General features: G+C 39.3%; 3 protein-coding genes across 3 annotated transcripts; all 3 read left to right on the forward strand.

The window, feature by feature from the left end:
- Positions 1–239: 239 nt before the first annotated feature.
- On the forward strand, positions 240–4,541 carry sike1 (suppressor of IKBKE 1). Its single transcript, XM_084721726.1, has 5 exons — positions 240–832; positions 1,777–1,882; positions 1,964–2,106; positions 2,225–2,338; positions 3,390–4,541. The coding sequence occupies exons 1-5, from the start codon at positions 674–676 to the stop codon at positions 3,519–3,521; spliced, it is 654 nt and encodes a 217-aa protein (XP_084577852.1). The 5' UTR covers positions 240–673; the 3' UTR covers positions 3,522–4,541.
- Positions 4,542–6,054: 1,513 nt separating this feature from the next.
- On the forward strand, positions 6,055–8,997 carry micos10 (mitochondrial contact site and cristae organizing system subunit 10). The gene is made up of 4 exons (XM_084720056.1): positions 6,055–6,174; positions 7,472–7,519; positions 8,523–8,629; positions 8,769–8,997. The coding sequence occupies exons 1-4, from the start codon at positions 6,102–6,104 to the stop codon at positions 8,772–8,774; spliced, it is 234 nt and encodes a 77-aa protein (XP_084576182.1). The 5' UTR covers positions 6,055–6,101; the 3' UTR covers positions 8,775–8,997.
- Positions 8,998–10,841: 1,844 nt separating this feature from the next.
- htr6 (5-hydroxytryptamine (serotonin) receptor 6) lies at positions 10,842–19,011 on the forward strand. Its single transcript, XM_084721728.1, has 3 exons — positions 10,842–12,748; positions 15,220–15,354; positions 18,543–19,011. Exons 1-3 carry the CDS (start codon positions 11,834–11,836, stop codon positions 18,897–18,899), a joined length of 1,407 nt encoding a protein of 468 aa, XP_084577854.1. The 5' UTR covers positions 10,842–11,833; the 3' UTR covers positions 18,900–19,011.
- The last annotated feature ends 47 nt before the right edge of the window (positions 19,012–19,058 follow it).

The raw sequence follows: 19,058 nt of genomic DNA on the forward strand, positions 1-19,058 counted from the left end.
GGTCATAACTTGTATTGTTAAAGCGTGACATGTTATCATGTTTTAACAATAGAAGTTATCCCATTGTATCACTACAAGATAAATAGCAAGAAAAGTTTCTTGTTATAACATTAGTGTGTATGTTGTAATAATCTAAAAATTCACAATTTTGGCTTCTAACATATGGCTTTAATCTTATAACTATGGGTATTTTATTTATTTATTTATTTATTTATTCATTTATTTTAATGGCGGAAATGGGTTCCCCAAAAAATTAAGTTTTGGAAAAGGGGGATGGAAAAAGTGTGTGCAGCCCTCATATTTCCATGAAACCTAGATTGTCCAGTAGATGGCGGTATCGACCTCGAATTTTGTTTCTGACTGATAAACATACAAAGAAGAAGTTACGGAAGTGACGTTATGGTTTAGCCTCACACGGAAACGTCAGACTTGACAACAAACAAAGTGACCATTTTAATTTGTTTGTATTGTACTTATTCTGTCTACAGGCAAACATTTCATTCAGGCCTTCAGTAGTTCGCATAGGTCGTTATAAAGACATTGCAGCTGCCTCGGCTGACAGAGGCTGGGTAGCCAACGTAAGCTAACACTGCGAGGTGTTTTAACGTAGCTGTCGGTGTGGAGTAGCTTGTTTACGTTACACGCAGAGGTTAGGGTTATTAGTTTCCATTCAATGGCCTGCACTTTAGAGAAAGTGTTGGGCGATGCCCGGACCCTTCTGGAGAGGCTGAAAGAGCACGACACGGCCGCCGAGGGGCTGATAGAGCAGTCCGGGGCCCTCAGCCAGAGAGTGCAGAGCATGAGAGAGGTGGGAAATGCCCTTCCAGAGAAGGTAAGGACAAGCATCACAACACGTTTACGAGATTGCATTCAAGTACAGAGCCGCGTAAAGCCGCACTGCTTAGGACTTGTACAGCAGGACCTAGCTGAACTCTAACTTACCTGTCAGTTCACAGTGATTGCAACCAAAGCAGAATTTACCAGAACAATTTCACAAATGTTTCTTCTGATGGTCCCGCAATCTTCTCTAACTATTTTGATAATTGATCAGTCTGTTTATAGGGGGAAAAAAGTCAAAATTCTCTGGATCTGATTGGGTCGTGGGGTTTTGGGAAACACTGACCAGCATTTTTCACCATTTTATGACATTTTATAGACCAAAGAACTAATTGATTAATCAGAAAAAAAAGCGATGTGTACAAAAAAAAGCAGCTGCAGCCCTAATCTTCTCCCATCAAAACACAGGGACACGTGAACCACTACTGAAAGATGAGGTTAAAAGATTAGATCATGATGAAATTAAGTATTACGTGTTTGGTCATTTTTCAGAATGGTTCTTTCAGCTGTGTTGTGGATGTGTGTTTGAGAAAACCACAACAACGTTAAAGTCCTTTATTCTTGAATGAAGTTTGGCAGGAGTCATTCATTCATCATTGATAGAGGTTTCATTTTACATCTTGCATGACACCCCTCTCTTCCTGAGACTTCAACATATTATTTTTTCTTGTTACATTTTGTTTATTTATCATATGTTTATTTTCATTAACAAACAGGCAAGTTAATTGTTTGGCAACCAGTTCATCTCCCCATCAGTGGAAAAACAAATTGTAACAGATAAACATCCTGAATGTCAGGGAAACATTTCTATGGAACTTATCAATACTTTTGTTGTTTATCTTCTGATGCTGATGTTTTGGTAAGTAAACACTTTATAATAGCATGATTGTAGCTCTAAAATAAAAATTCCACTGCCCTTTGCTGCCTGTCTCCTCCCAGCACATAGAAGACACGTCAGAGATTCAGGAGCTGACCAAGTACAAGCCTCATGTCCTTCTGACTCAGGAAAACACTCAAATCAAGGAACTGCAGCAGGAGAATAAAGGTAAAAACACCTTCTCTATTCTGGCGATCGTATGTCTGGTGTTTTATATTTTTCTAACCCTCTTCATGACTGTCTCTGCAGAACTATGGCTGTCTCTTGAAGAACACCAGTACGCGTTAGAGTTGATCATGGGTCGATATCGCAAGCAGATGCTCCAGCTAATGATGGCGAAGAAGGAGCTGGACACCAAACCTGTCCTCAGCCTCCATGAGGACCACGCAAAAGTACACCAGCAGTCTTCATGTTTTAAAATTCTCAGTCATTTGTTGGTTAGGATTCCAAATAAATGGTTGCACAGATGAAAACTGATGTAATTTTGGAGAAATGTCTTGTTTTCTCTAGGAAGTGCAGAGTCAGGTGGAGCGGATATGCGAGATGGGTCAGGTGATGAGAAGAGCGGTGCAGGTGGATGATCAGCACTACTGCTCTGTTCGAGAGAGGCTCGCTCAGCTAGAGGTGAGCGCAGAGCTTCAATACAATCAGGAACAAGTGTAGATGGTTTTCTGATTAAATCCATATTTCTGAAAAATGCACACTGATGCTGTCTCTATGTGGTACTTTTCATGGTTAAGGTGAAAGACAATACACATGCAAACCTGTATTTTTGCATATAATCACCTATACTGTGATAGAATAGCATGTATACATATAATGAAATTTACACGATTGTACTTTCTGCATATAAATCTGTAGATCTGTTGAAGGGATCATTTGGATTATTTAAAGTGGGTTTTGTATGAGGTACTTAATCAATATTCAGTCTGACTTACACAGAATGCTGGTCAGCACGCCCCCAATTTGTAGAAGCAGAGAGGAAGCTAAGCAATGTACTGCTGTGGACAGGACCAACAACAAGATCAATATCAGTTTATGTTTGGAATATTTTCATCATTTTATTTTGCTGTCAGACAGCCCTTTCTGACTGGAAACCATTATTATGTAGGCCAAATATCGATTAAGCGATCTCCATAGCCAAAATATAACTTTGACCTCACAGAACAGAGGAGTTGTTGATTTTGTTTGTTTGTGCTGTTATGTGACTTTGGGGATTTAATCATAGTTTGGATTCACCAAAATCACACAGCAACACAAACACTCTAACCGATTAAGGCTGAGATAGACCAGCAACCTCTGTGTTCTGGGAGGTAAAATGACCAATTTCACCTATGGAGTTTGGTTGGTGTGGAGAGAGCGATATTTGTGTTATATAATGGCAGTTTTCTGTCAGAAGAGGCTGTCTGAGGGCAAAGTAAAGCAGTGAGATTAATCTAAATATAGCACACACTTAAACTTGATGTTGATTTTTTATTTTTAGGTGAAAATACTTTTCTTGCTGACCCTGTCCACAGCAGTACATTGCTTAGCTTCCATGCTTATACACTGACTAGATAACCAGTAACTCACACAACTCAACTTCAAATAATACAAACTATGCCTTTAATCTGGATATAATTCACATCTTTTCACATTTTTGTCCTTAAATATATGGCATTTCTATCTTTTTCAGATTGAGAACAAGGAGCTGCGAGACCTCCTGCTCATCAGTAAGGGATCTGTGAAGACAGCGAGAGAAGAAACCAGCCAGCCAGCAGCAGCAGCAGCACAGGAACAGTCTCCTCAGCCAGCGTCCAATGAGTGATCAGAGCAGCTTCAGAGTGAACTGTGGTCGGGGCAACAAGACCATCAGGACCAGGAGACAGGGTCGATGATCTCTTTACCTGTGTTCACCACATTAGTGTTTTTACACAAGATGGAATGCAGTAAATCCACAACATATATTTTGTAGTACAGGCCACTTAAACACAACATAGGAAGCATTTACCTGCGGATGATAGCTATTGTTTTCATATGCACAGTACATGTATCATCACTGCAGTTGTGTTGGAATGGATTCCACATAAAGCATGACTTCTAATCAGATGTCTTGGGTTTCACTGACAAGACTTCAGTGGGAGCTAACACACACACATGTACTGGAGTAAAAGCAGTAAAAGCCAAGGGGATTTATTTTGTTTTTGGCCAAAGACACACATACTCTGCAAGGACACAGTTTCTACCTCTTTGGTGCCCCTTTGCTGTTTCACGCACACTCATAATGTGTAAAATGTTTATAACCATCCCTGCTATGAGTTCACTTACAGTCCATTAAGAAGCCAACTCATATTCTACACTATTTGAAGAGGCTGTGCTTGATAATCACTGCCAACAAGATGACTTTTGGCTGTTTCACACAGTTTGCCTGCTGAGGAGTGACAGTGGATCATTTGTATGTGATTGTCTGACAGTTTGATGAATTTGATACGTTTGTGAGTCTATTTGTAGAATTCATATATAACATGATTTCCATGTTTAGCACATTGGTTTTGTGTGTTAAAGCACCAGTTTTCTAGCTTTCAGATTTGGATGCAGAGTAATCACGTGTCCCGGCTGACAGCGCATCTTTATTTATTGGTAACCATTTCAAAACATGCCAACTTTTTGTGTAATGGATATCAAATGTGTGCACACTGTATGTTTTCAGAAAGTGTATTGTCATCTCAGGAAATCAGTGTTAATAAGGTGAACATGCTGTAATGACTTCATGACAGTGTACGGATTCGTGTCAAATGAAATTTCATTCAAAAACTTTAAAATAAATTTGCAATAAAATCTGTGAACATGTGCAAGTCTCTTCACTCAGCAGTCCTGTTGACTTCATCTGTCCACTTTTTAACTGTTTTTACTGATGCAGTAAAAGGTTATGTATCAGTGACCATTTGATTTGACAAATTAATTTTGTTTGTCAAAAAATACCACATTTATTGCGATAGAAATTTTTAAATATGCTCTGCTTTTCATGATTTGCAGCTTTGCATTAACATAACACATGATAAATAAACCGTGTTAGAGATTTACATGAAGAAGAAAGAGTAAATGAAGATTTTTTTCTCCTGTTCTTTGTGTTCTGCTGGCCGTCCAATACAGATTGAATGTTGTTCCCATTCGTTGGTCATGGAGTGATGTGCTTCTAGGATTTTGTTTGGTTCTTTCCCTATAACAGTAAAGTCAAGAATGACAGATTGCATAAAATCAGAGCATCCCATTGTCAGAATGATGCTTAGAAATTCGCACAATATTCCCCTGCCTTATAACTGAGGAGAGAGCCACCCAACTGGATATTTGTGGTCATAAATCAAAACTGCATTACATTAAGAGTTTTAAAACTGAATTTATTGTACAGAAAGTTTTAATATCAGCTTAATAGCATTCTCAACATGGAGAAGTTATTCTTTTAAAGTTAGATTTAATGTATGTAACAATCATCCTTTTTCCAGGCAGTTTAGAGTACAACAAAAACATCATTATTATAATTTTTTTTATGTTAATGTTCAAGAATGAGTCAAGAGCAACGTTGATTTAGGGATCTTTGGTGTGTCTAACAGTTGTCCCACATCCACAGTGCAGATGAGCTGCATTTTGCATGAGCACCACAACACCACTCATACTGTCACATCTCACTGGAGAGAGAGCTCCCCCTGCTGGATATGTGCGGTTATAAACTACAAACACATCAAACTATGAGTTTAGAGAAGACTTGGTGAAATGTTTTTCAGCAGGTTACAGTACAACAAAAATAAAATTCCAAGAATTAATATCATTTGACATTTTATGAAACAAATAGATTTAAAATTATATTTTAAAAGTAAACCATTATCACTAACAGATAAATCAAATAATAATTTATTTTAAGATGAAAGATTTTCATTGCAGGTTAACAACATCTCCAGCAACTCAGAGGTTAAGTTGTTCTTAAAATTATGTTTTGAATAACTGTCTATTGCAAGGGTTTCCAGAGTTTGAAACTGTGGTCCTCCCCTCACACAAACCTTGAAAAAAGGAGAAAAATGACGGATTATGATTTTTCATTTATTGTTCTTTACCGCACGATGGCGACATTAGGCCGCTTTGCCTCGCGAGGTTTGCAAGAGAGGGGAAATGCTGCGTTCAAGTGAACAAGCATAAATGTGTGACACACAGGTTGTTTTTTCTGCATATAAACCACAACAACAGCATCGAGCCGACAATTTAACATTTAAAGTATCCGGTGACCTAAGACCGTGTGCACTTGGTCATGCGGGCGTTACTTTGCATTCAAATCTTAATAGGTAACATTTCCGGCAGAACCTGAACGCAGCACCAGAGCTCCCTTTGACACTTCTAGCCTGCCCGACACAAGCTAATGTTCAACATGTCTGAGAAGGAGCTGGGGAAAAAGTGGGACAGATGCCTGGCAGACGGTGCCATTAAACTCGGTAAATATCCCAAAGTCTTCTTCGCGTAACGACACTATAATGTCCCCGAATAAGGACAAAATAAGCTGCAATTTTTATTGTAGTCCACAGCTGTCATTGACTGGGCGTGAGGCTAACTTGCTAGCCATAAAGGGCTTATAAAGGACAACTGAATGACCAGTCAAATACCTGTGACTTATTCTGACAGGTGAAATTAAGGTTAATTTAGCTGTTTAATTAAAGGATATAAACCCCCTGCATATAAATATTTGGGTTTCTCTCAGATGTGTTGCTAAAAAGAACCTCAGTGAACAAGCTATTCAGAAAATGTTACGTTTATCGATACGTATGTGCACTTTAGCTAGGCTATTAAAGAAGACGTTGTAACAAGACATTATTGCATACTCCGTAATTCGGCGCGGATATAAAACATCACATAACATCATTTTCAATATCATACCATAATGGCATGTAAACTTTCCATTGCGTTGACTTAGAACTTCACAATTTCCCTGAACGTACCTCACGTCACGTTAGCGTAATGTACGTACTACTAAGAAGCAAAGCTCCATAAAATTGTCAGTTTTTTGAATGGAGTTTGGTTCAGTGACATTGACACAGCACTGTGGTACCTGGCTCACACTGTTGTAGTGGGACTGTGTGTGAAGGTGGCAGGTGAAATGACACCACATTATTATTAACAAGTTTCGAAAAAATGTATGGAGACTGCGCTTTCCACCGCCCTGCTGTGTGAATGAGGGAAAATTTAGAGGTTCAAATTGCCATTTGTATTAGAAAGCAGTGCATTACAAAGCAACAGTCTGTGCTATTAACTCATGCAAAATATTATAGTTCAACCAGTATATCAGTCAGCATTTATATTGGCCTGATATGGGCCTATTGAGGATGTATCAGTATCGACATATGCACATAAGACATGATATAAATGTACAGATGTCAAAGACAATTTTAGACAGCATATGCACAGAATAAATAATAAATATGGAGCAATACCTGTTAATAGACCTTTTTCACAGCAGCTATATTAAGAAGAAATAGTAGATTAAACACAGGCGTTACCAATGATACTAATTAAGGTCCAGTTCTATTATTGTAGCAGGGTATTTTCAGTGAGCCAATATGTACAATAGCTGCACCCTGACTCTGTTTGATCTAAATGGAACTAAACCTTAAATAGTATCACTGGTAGCACCTATGTATACCGTATTATTTCATGTCAACATGGCTGTCATGAAAAGGGTCTGATCAAGGGACATCGCCATCCATATCATGTTTAATTTTCCTCTCTTATTTTCAGGTACCGGGCTGGGGTTAGGAATCGTGTTTTCTGTCCTGTTCTTCAAACGTAAGTAGTTTCAATGGATTTTTGCTGTACTGCATTTTGAACCTGTAATTTAGCTCAGAGGTCCTTGAAAAGAGGGACAGAGTTAAGAGTAATGTGCTGGAGCTACTGCAGCATGTGCAAGTGATTATCAGCTACTGCCAGTGGTGAAACACCTTTTTTTCTTTTTTGGGATTCATGACATTGGATATTTGATGATATCAGATATGGCTATATTTTCAGCTCATTTTGGCCAATTGCCGATACAGATGTACACACATTTTTTTACACCTAGCTGCAGAGAACATCAAGTGTTTTAGTGGAAGTAATATATTTTTATGACTTTGTTTATCATAATGGCCCACTGGCAGATTCAGACATAAAATACAATGCTTTTCAAAATGGGCACATCCACTGGTCAAAATAATAAAACTACTGCTGAGAGTTTTTTCACTGGTTTTCTTATGTATTCACAAACTCACTGTAATGATTAGGATGACAGTTGATGGGCAAATTAACTTTGTATGTTGAGGGAATGTTATTTGGCTCCTCCTCATTGCAAACAGCAACTTGGCTTCAAGAAACTTCCACACTACAGAAATACTCGTGTTGCATGTGCATAATGTCATATCAGCAAAAATGTTCATTTCTGGCCAGCGCAATATTTAATTTTAAGCCTGATGATGTGCCGATGTTATTGTGCATCTCTACTTCTTTTACTTTTATGCAGTGACAGTTGTTTGAGGTTTTTTCTTAACCAACAGTCTTATCTAACTGAATTTATAGCCTAATTGAGAATATTTAGTGCTGTTGTTGTAAGATAAGCAATGACACCACCCATCCTCAAAAAGCACAAAATGAGCATGTGAAACGTGAATATTAAAGTTAAGTGTTGAAAAAAATAAAATCATACCAGGTGTCACAGCAAGAGTGTGAAAAGGATTTCACACGCCATCTCTGGTATGTTTTTAATAACACAGTGACGTTCGTTTTTGTGTAAGAGATAAAGTACCTGTTTCATTCGTAGGGCACACGTGGCCGATCTCATTTGGCTCAGGAGCGGGACTTGGCATGGCCTACGCCAACTGTCAAAATGACCTGAGGTCACATTATTTGCTGCACAGAAGCAAACAGGTTGGTTTGTTATGTTATGTTAAACGCATATGTCAACTTACAGAAATAATTCCTCATCTCTGACTCAGAATAACAAGTCTGTGTCATGGTTTATGTAAATATAAGATTTATGTAACTGATTCCTGTTTTTCTTTAACAGGAGTGATCACTGCAAGTCATCGAGGGACTGTCATTTTTATTTTTTAGGGTTGTATTTTTTTTGTTGTTTTTGTGTTTTGTCTGTGGGAGAGTCACCATTTGCACTGTTCTGCAGTTAGATCATGATCTCTCTGTTGAACGATCCATCCCTAGTATGGCTCTGTATGATTTCTATGTGCCTGATCAGGACAGTCTGTGTTTATTTAATAAAATAATCATAACAACAAAAACGATACCCTGGTGATTCATTTTCCCTCAGGTGCTTTATAGTGGATGAAAACTATTTAAGAGCTTATTTAACTAAGTAGTGCAAAAACAAGAGTAATTTAATGAATTCTAACAGCTAGATTATAGTTCACACACTCCGAGCAGTAATGGCTGTACTTAAGGGAGTAATAGGAGTCAAGTGTTAATGCAGCATTGAAAAGGTGGGTTTTCAGTTTATTTCTGACTATGAGTGGGAGTGATTTTCTTGAAATGTGTCGCGGAGGAAGGTGGGGACTGCAATGCAATCCCATAAGGTGGTGGGCTTGGTGTGGGTGAGAAGGGGTCAGGAGGTTGGCAGCAGCTGATCTGATGTGGCAGATGACGGGCGTAGTGATGGAGATTAGTCATCTCTGAGGGGGCATGAAAATCGAGAGCTTTGCATATTATGCTTAGTATTTGTCAAGGCTTTTGAAATGCTGAAGTGCACAGGACTTTTCCCCACGAATGCTTTTGTTTTATGTTGTTTAATATTCAAGTGCTCCTGTGAGGAAGTGAATAATTATCGTTGTCATGTAACCTAGTTGTCTGGATTAAGAATAACATAGGAAGGAGGTGAAGTGACTATTGTTTTCTAATAGTTCTTAGAACAGGGAATTTGTTCACCATTGGTAAATATGAGTCACTGAAAAATATTTAATGAACATTAACCCAAATCTACTATTAATGAATGTGCATACATGTATCTAATTTCTACTGAAATATTCATATTTTACTGTTTTAAAAACTGAGTAACAAGGAAAGCAACTGGGCTTTTTGAGACTTAGAACATAAACAAACACGAATTGAAAAATAAAGATCTTCACAAATGTATGTAAATCAGAATCGGCTATATTGGCCGAGTATGAGTACACATAGAAGGACTTTGTACTTACAAATAGAGAATTTACATAACAGCTAAGAACATGGATAGCAAAGCTAATCATGTAAAGGTGAATAGTCAAAAGGACTTATGTACACAAGAATGTGGAAAAAAGGTGTATATATGGCTATATATAAATATTTTATTAGAAGCATCAGTAACCACCAGCTTAAATAAAACGTATATATAAGTCAGGTGTTCTATTAATTGTAAACATTACAAACAGTGCAAAAGAAATAAGAGATTGAGATTATTTGTAGTATATGTGTGTATACATATCTATGTACAGTATATACAGATGTGCAGTGCACAATGTTGTGCATTTAAATAGTAAAAATATAATCTGAAATATAATGGAAGTAAGGAGATAGAGTGTTAGAGGAGTGTTCTGTAGGAGGTTAGAACAGATTGTGCCCAGTTTCCAACCTCTCCCTTGTTGCAAAATAATTGATTGCTTAAGTATTGATGCCCTTCACTTTGATGCACCTAAATCATCGTGACTCATGCAGCCAGTTGGGTCAGAAGTCACATAAATTGTATGGTGTTTGGTTACGTATAATCAAGATGTGACAAGTGATTTGAGGTGAAATGCACTTTTATCTGGAGGTGCCAGCAGTTGTTGAAAACTACATCATTAAGTCAAATAAATCTGGGACAATGGTTATTGAATTGGCAAGGATACAAGAACATTTCCAAGGCAGGAACAGAAGTGTACACAAGCTAAATTTAAATCCAGTGTGATTCAGTCTAGAAAATAATTTTAAAAAAGAAAGAGTGAATCATTTTTATAGAAATAATGAACTACTACTGCTCTTAAAAGGAAAAAAACATCAAAGATTATTCCATTAATAGATTTGACACACACTGTCTTTAAATTGTACACATGCCATGACAACAAAAAGGCAGAATGCACAATTACAGACACTCCAGATAGACCTAACTTTGAAGAAAAAGCAGTCACATCAGATCCTTATAATGCCTTATAAAAATGCCATAATAGTTGTATCTCAGTTGTTAAAAACACCATGACCAAACATGGAAAAAGACCACCCACGCCAGTTCATATGATGTAGAATTAGCATTTCTTGGCTGTGATTGTGCATGGTTATGCATTAACAGCTCAATGCTTTGACACGCTCCTTCTTAGAAGCTGCGCGCCCTGGCTGGGAGGCACGCTGGAGTGGCCGACACAGGGATTAACAGGAGCGAGGGATATAAAGACAGCGTTACAAGGACCGTGATACCTGTAGAGCACTTATGAATGGAGCCTTGCTCACAAATGACTGCTGCACAGTTTTGTGTTGGTTTCTGCTCCCCTCCGCTGTCTCCCAGAATAAAAGGACTTGTGAAAAGCAGCAGAGCTCCAGCTCGGCAAAGGACTTGCGGAAGCTGTACAATTCCACTTCTGTGAGGTGAGGTATAATTCTGAGAATGGGTCCTTGTTTTCCTCATCTTCAGTAGTTCCTCTCACCGGCACAGCTCTCGTGTGCCTAGTCGAGCTCATCTCTGTGTGTTCCCTCCTCCAGTGGCTGTCATCATTGTGACATGCTGCTTCGAAACCCTCTGTCAGCCGTTGAATGGCTCATTCTGGCTCTTAGCCGTGGATGAGGCAGGGACATGCCGGCCAGGATGGAGAGATGAGTGAAACTGTGTTTGGGATTTTGATCACTATACTGGTGGCAGTGGAAGTAATCCCAGGGCAACTGGATGTGTTCCTGCCAAAGCGAGGATTGGGAGATATTTACCCATGGAGAAGAGTTTGGTTAACCTTGGCGGGGAGAGGGTTCGATGGCTTCTGGACTCAAGACCTTTGTGGCTTTTTTTGTTCAATAATGCTCCTAAAATGAGAGCTGTGCCCGCAAAGGAGAACTGGTTAAGGTCCGTAACATTTGCCTGAAGAGGAACCTTCAGGAGCTCATTGATTGTTGCCAACCAGCACCATGTCTGACTCTCACTTGTCTGGATCTGTAGGAAGCTACAACAGCACCTCTGCCACCACCAGTGCTTGGAACATCACTGGCAGTGGCCCGTGGTTGTTGGCCTTCATGCTGACTGTCATCATCCTCATGACAGTCTGTGGCAACATGCTGCTCATCGCCTTGGTGTTCGCCCATCGCTCTTTGCGTTGCACCTCGAACTGCTTCCTGGTGTCTCTGTTCCTGTCCGACCTGATGGTGGCCCTGGTGGTCATGCCCCCGGCCATGCTCAACGTGCTGTGCGGGGCGTGGGTGCTGTGGCCCGCCTTTTGCCCCATTTGGCTTTGTTTTGACGTCATGTGCTGCAGTGCGTCCATCCTCAACTTGTGTGTGATCAGCCTGGACCGCTACATCTTCATCATTTCACCACTGCGCTACAAGCAGAGGATGACCCCACCGCGGGCATTGCTCCTGGTTGGAGCCGCTTGGGGGTTGGCCGCACTGGCTTCATTTCTGCCCATCCAGATGAAGTGGCACAGCTTAGGCCACTGGAGTGGACACTCATCAGCTCCTGGGGTCGGCAGTAGCAACATCAGCTCTTACACTGACACGCCGTACCCAGCGTCCTACTTTCAGCTGTCACCATCAGGAGGTCTTTCCTACCAGTGCCGCCTGCGGGTCACCCTGCCCTTTGCCCTGGTGGCATCTGTACTAACATTCTTTTTGCCCTCCAGCGCCATTTGCTTCACCTACTGTCGCATACTTTTAGCAGCAAGGAGGCAGGCAAAGAGGGTTGCAGCATTGAGCCACCCACCTCACCCACACCCCTCTCTTGGGGAACCCTCCAGGCCTCCTTCACCTGGGGTTGGAGCGGCGCAAGCTCAGCAGGACGGAGATGACTGCAGTCACCAGGAGCCTCAAGTGTCACAAAATGTACCGGTAAGGAAAAGAGACCAAACGATGCAACAAACCAGCTAGAGCAGACACTACACATATAGGATTACTTGAGTCTGCTCAGTGTATGAGTGCTGACGGAAACGATGAGCGTAGCATCAGTGCCGATGCTAAAATCGCAGACTGGCCTTTGAGTAGAGCAGACATTAATGAGAGTGGGAGTTGTAAAGGTTGATTCTGAGTGGAGAAGGTGGGACAAAGATAATGACTAAATTACAGTTGTCCATCTGTGTGAAGAGTTCTCGAGCTTGTCTTTAAGGATTTACATAATATTGTTCACACCTACATCTCATGCAATTATTCAATCCAATTCCCTATTGAAATCCACTCCAAAGTTTAATATCATCTCTGTGCAGCAATTGTAAACCTGTAGATGTTATTTTTATGATTATAGGCTACTAGTTCAAACATAAAAAAAAACCTCAGGAGTGCTTTTAAGAAGCATATTTACTTGCAGCTAAATTAGTGTTTTTTACTTATAAAGTTCTTGACTGTCCTGATGTGTTTAATTATAAAAGTTTAACAAATTTGAAAGTATGGCTGATACTGTCTGGCCCAGTGTTTTGTGCCAACTGTTTTGTGTTCAACATCACAGTTTTCTCCACCAACAAAGTAATAGGAATTTCTGTCAAATTAAATGCTGTAAATCTGATGGTGTTTGGATACAGCAGTAGGATGTGTCTCTTTCAATGAAAAGGAGCAGTGTGGAGGTTTATGGCCTTTCAAATGAGACTATTTCGTGGTGAGTCTGTAAACATAGCAGATACTTTGGTGATGTTAAAGGCTAAAACTAAAATGTAGTGTATGTCACTGAACATGACCCTACAGAGAGCAAGGTTATAAATGAGAGGATGCTGTAAAAATGTTGTTTACTGGCTGTCTACTGACACAAGGAGATAAAAAAAAAAAACCTCTTACTTTTCATGCTTATCAGGTTATAAATTGTAAAATCAGTAGAGATGTAACAAACCACTCTGTAATTAGTGTATAAAATAGAGCAAGAAAATGGTTTCATCTTCAGTTACTTTGAGCCAAGAATGTAAAGAGAAGAGACTGAGTCAAAGGGAAGAAATGTAAAACCTGCCTATGAATCTTGCAGACAGAAGTACAGACAGTGTGTGTCAGATGTGTTGCCCCTGTCTGTAAGGATCGCAGCTAGTCTGTCACATTTGCCTGCAATAAAACCACACCACACCAGAACAGTCAGTTCTAAATTAATTCTTCAAAAAACAGCTCCAAAAATCTGCTGAATTGTAAACCGTTAACATTTGGTTTTCTGTTTTTTTCTATTATGTAGCTTTAAATTCATCTTTTTTATTATTATTATTATTAAGAGAGTATTCTGTATCAGCTTGTTTCAACTCTTTACTGAAGTCAAGTGACACTAAGATAATGTTTTATGGCTGCACCATCAAATGGAAATATTACATGGATTGTGCATCATTATAAACACATTTCCCCTAATATATACAAAATAAGACACTAAAATTCAATACAATTCTGAGGGGTGTCACTAATATTTGGCCAAACATCATGAGTTTGTAATGACTGGACTGTAAGGTTTAAGGTGTTCAAAACAGGATTTTCTGCCATTAAGTATTCTTGAGTACTGGATATTTGTAATAAATCAAAATTTTAAAGCAACAGTTCTGGGAAATGTCCCCTCTAGCTGAGAGTTAGTTGAGAAGTTTGTATGTTAGCTTTAGAGCTACAGCCACTAGCCACTAAAAGTGCCTCCATTTGTGAGGGTGGTTTTACAAAAAAAACTCAACAAAAAAATGACGTTACATTTTATTAAACACTTTTCACAACAGCTTTTTGACATGAATTAGCAGGGCAAACACAGGTGTTACTAATGATACTAATTAAGGCTCCATTCAGGTCATACAGAGTCTGGGTGCTGCTGTTCTGCGTGTCGGTTCACTGGAAAGGCTCTGCTACAATAATATAATGGGACCTTAATTAGCATCATTGGTAACACCTGTGTTTACCCTGCTATTTCATATCAAAATGGCTGCTGTTTAAAAAGTGAGCTTTAGCAGTGCTGGTAGGTGGATTTTGTTTTTTACTTAGCTGTTTCTCCCTGTCTCAGAACTTTGTGTTGGGCTAAACTAACTGCCTGCTTGCTAGCTTCATTTTTAGCATACATGCATGAGAGGCTTTTCAATCATCACATGCAGCTCTCAGCAAGACAGCGAATATGCATATTTCCCAATATGACTAAGAATTCCTTTAATTTAATTAATTAACTTGATAGAAACTGGACAGCCTCAAGCAAACCGCAAATTAAATGCATAAAGGAAGCCAAATGAATTAATATAATGTAATTAGCTTGTCAAAGAAGCCATTAAGAGGTTCCCAGGGTAGCGTTTTCAAAACACCAATATAGGAAAGGGAGATTTACGTTGTATATAATTCCAAAATTCACAGTTTCTCTCGTTCTTTTCTGTCCACAGCCGTCAGTGAACAGTGAGCGTCGTCTGGCTCACAGACAGGGTCGGAGGGCACTGAAGGCCAGTTTGACCCTGGGAGTCCTGCTGGGGCTCTTCTTCAGCGCTTGGCTGCCCTTTTTCATCACCAACATGGCTCAGGTCAGTAGCAGGACCTGACTTGACTCTACCACAGATAAGACACCGATGTAGTCACTGAAAATAAAAAGAAATTCAGGAACGATTACGTATTAGCTTCCATCTGTCAAGCAAATCTTGGATGTGAGATTAGCTGGAAGGGGTGAATAGCTTCAATCTAACCAGGTTGCCTTCACTTGCATGCACATGCCAGAGGTCTTTCTTCGTTATATAGATTTAAACAGTTTTCCTCACCGTTAAAGAAGTCTGAGGTTTTCTGTCGTATTTTTTGTGTTGCTCTCCTATTTCATATGTCTGTGACTCAGTTTTTTTTTTGTCAGTTTTCTCGCAAATTTATATGCGTGATGGAAACTAAAAGAGTGTGAAGTAAATGCAAAAGAAAGAAAGAAAAAAACACTTGGATACCGGTCTATTTTTGTATTGGCCAGCCTTGGCGTCACAGTCTTGCCAAGCTATCCAATGAGGAAATAGACTGGCATTTCAGCTTCGTGTGGTTGTGACTCATTCCAAAAGCCAGAAAACAACACACCAAAGTACCATTTATAATTAGTATTCATTTTAAGTTGTTGATTTTGATTTGATTAGACTGAGCACACACGCTCATTACTCAGCGAACAAACATCAGCAGCCGCGAGAAACCTCTGCGAGAGTAAATGAATGTCAAAAAACAGCTTAATCTAAATTGGTAATGACACTTGTCCTGTTTTTCAAGCTTTCAATGATCCAGTCATTTTGATTTCCCATCTGTGCCCTCTTGCTTCTCCCCTGCATAACATAGAGCACAGAGACTTGACTGTGTCTGCACTCTCCTTCCTTTTCACACTCAATGTGGTGTGTGAAACGCACCCCTCCTTTCTGTCCTATTCCCACCGCCTCCCTGTCTCATCTTGATAGTATTGGAAGCTCTCCTCTAACAGCTGTCTCCTCCTTCACTGTCCTCTTCTGAACCTAGTGGTTATCTTCGACATCAGTGTTTTTAACAATCAGGTCCAAATGTATGTGCAAGTTGTTTTCAGGGAAAATTAGATGTTCCACAAGAAAGAGTGATGGACAACCTATGTGATTAGCGAGAGATAAAATCTGTCTTCTTTTTTTTTAATGATTACACAACAAACAACAAAGAAAAGAGAATAAACAAAGAATAAATCATGAAGGATACATGATGAATGAGCAACAATGCAGTGCTGTTGTGATATACCGGTACTGATAATAACCATGACGTGTGAAAAATTACATACTGATATCATGTTAATAATACACATAACAATGTGTAAATAATCTAGTGTCTCATAAACATACTGTCACTCTATTCTTCCCTCCTGGTCATCCACGCCCTCCTGGCAGTGGCTCTACACCCCCCAGTCTGGGAACCACTGCAGTAGAGGCAGTTCGTATAACATCGTATAACATGTGAAAATGTAGAAATCTGAAATCAGTTACAGTTAGGGTTACAGATCCTCTAATTTATTTGCCAACAAAGAGGCAACAGATATAATAAACCAAGTTAGAGATGAATTTGACTGATATTGTCAGTTTTTGCAAACTTTCTGTAGCAGTCGCTATTATATCATTATTGGAAATTCTTCTGTACCACGATGATCTTGTAGTGAGAATCTGATATTATGACAGCCCTATTACACATATATGTTTTTTTTATATTTCCTTCTTGATCTCTTTGTTATTTCCAAATTTAAGTAATTTTCAAGTGGTACAAACATTTTTTTGAGTGTTTTTTGATGATTTTCCTACTCCCAATTTTAAAAAAAAATGTGTGCAATAAATTATAAATAAACAAATGTGCACAACTACCTAAAACTAAATGGCTGTAGCCTAAACTCTACATTTTCATGTTATACGATGTTATACGAACTCCCTCTACTGCAGTGGTTCCCAGACTGGGGGGCGTGGATGACCAGGAGGGAAGAATAGAGTGACACAAAGTTAAATTAACATGATTTATGTGGGGGAAATAAAGAAACATGAGTTTATTGGTGCTATTGTGCAGAGCTTTATTTCACTGAATCGCCTTTATTTATTTATTATTTATCAGTTACTTCTCAAATTATTGTTAATGATTGATAACTATTGTGGGGTGTGGGGTGTGAACTCTTTTTGGCTTCTGAAGGGGTTGCATGCCAGAAAACATTTGGAAACCACTGCTCTCATCGTACATGGAGAAATGTTATACATACAATATGAGGTAACTGATATATAATTTACAGTAAGGTTCATGAACTGTCTGAAGCTGAACAGGGTGGGCCTGTGCCACTGTGTTTGAATTTCTTTCTATATTTATGTCAGAATTTTACATAACTATACCTCTGATTTTATATGGAAATAAATGTTGATTGTGAATTTGCAATAAATATCCGTTTTGCCAAAAAAAAAATGTATAAATGAATACATTAATGGCAAGTAAGTTGATTTTTATGAACAATTTTTTTTTTGGCCTCTGTGCTGGCAACAGCTGTGGCCAAATGCATTATGGTTTCAGGTTGTCCATCTGTCCATGTCATTCTTCTGAACACGTTATCTCAAAAACGCCTTAAGGGATTCTCTTCAAATTTGTTACAAGCGGCCATTTGGACTCAGCTGATCAACTCAAAACTGATTAGATTTTGGAGGTCAAAAGGTCAAAGTCATTCTGACCTCACATGACACGTTTGACCATAACTCACAAATTTATACACTAATCAGGACAAGATTTCACACACGTCTAAAAGAATAAAATGATGAGCTGATGGTTATTTTATATCCAAAAGGTCAAAGGTCAACTTTAACATTCAGATATACAAGAGTGAGGTGGTAATTCTAGTTTAGTTTGTAGTCTGCTGTAAAGTAAAAGTTTTGCAAAAGTTGCATTTTTTAAAATCTGAATCAAGTTACATTTACAGTATTTATGCTTGAGGTCTAAGAAATGTGTTGAATTCTTTTCTTTCCTCAGAAAACATTTACAAAGCTGATGTTTTTGATATTTTAAATAATTGTTCATTGTTGAAATGTGTTTTCTAGTTTGCAGGAATGTGTACTGCATCAAAACTGGGGTAAATTTTTCAGGGTGCCTTTAAAATTGTATTTCTCTGTATTTATTTCTACCTGAATTATCTGTGTAATTAGTATTTTCTTCATTTCACCATAAATGAACCTGTGATTCCTTAATGCCTGCAATACTCTTCGCCGTCTTCTTCCAGGCAGTGTGTGAGTGCATCCCCCTAGCGCTCTTCGACGCCATCACCTGGCTGGGCTACTGCAACAGCACGATGAACCCCATCATCTACCCGCTCTTCATGAGAGACTTCAAGCGAGCTCTGGGGAAGCTCCTGCCCTGCTGCTCGTCACGGTCGACCAGACGACCCTCACCAGCGCTCTCCCTCTCTCTGCGCAACTCTGGGGAGCCTAACCTCGCCAGCAGCCCCCCCTCTCCGCTGGCCTCTGACCCCACCCACGCTCCTGCCACCGCCACAGACGCTGTCAATCTGCTGGACGCTGAGCATGCCGGCATCGAGCTGCCTCTGCTTCTGCCCAATCAGGTCGACACCCTGGATTAAATACCAGTTATGGACATAAAATCAGCCAAAATGTTATGTCAGGGTTTATGGTGGAGAAGTGATTCAAGACAAGTATTGAGACTCAGTAATAATAATTAGTCATTCACTCAGCATGAGTTAAGAGGTTCAGGCCCAAAAGAAATAAAAAAAAATTAAAAA

Source organism: Lutjanus erythropterus, chromosome 6 (genome assembly GCF_056507025.1).
Source record: "Lutjanus erythropterus isolate fLutEry1 chromosome 6, fLutEry1.hap2, whole genome shotgun sequence".
NCBI classification, from domain to species: Eukaryota; Metazoa; Chordata; class Actinopteri; order Lutjaniformes; family Lutjanidae; genus Lutjanus; species Lutjanus erythropterus.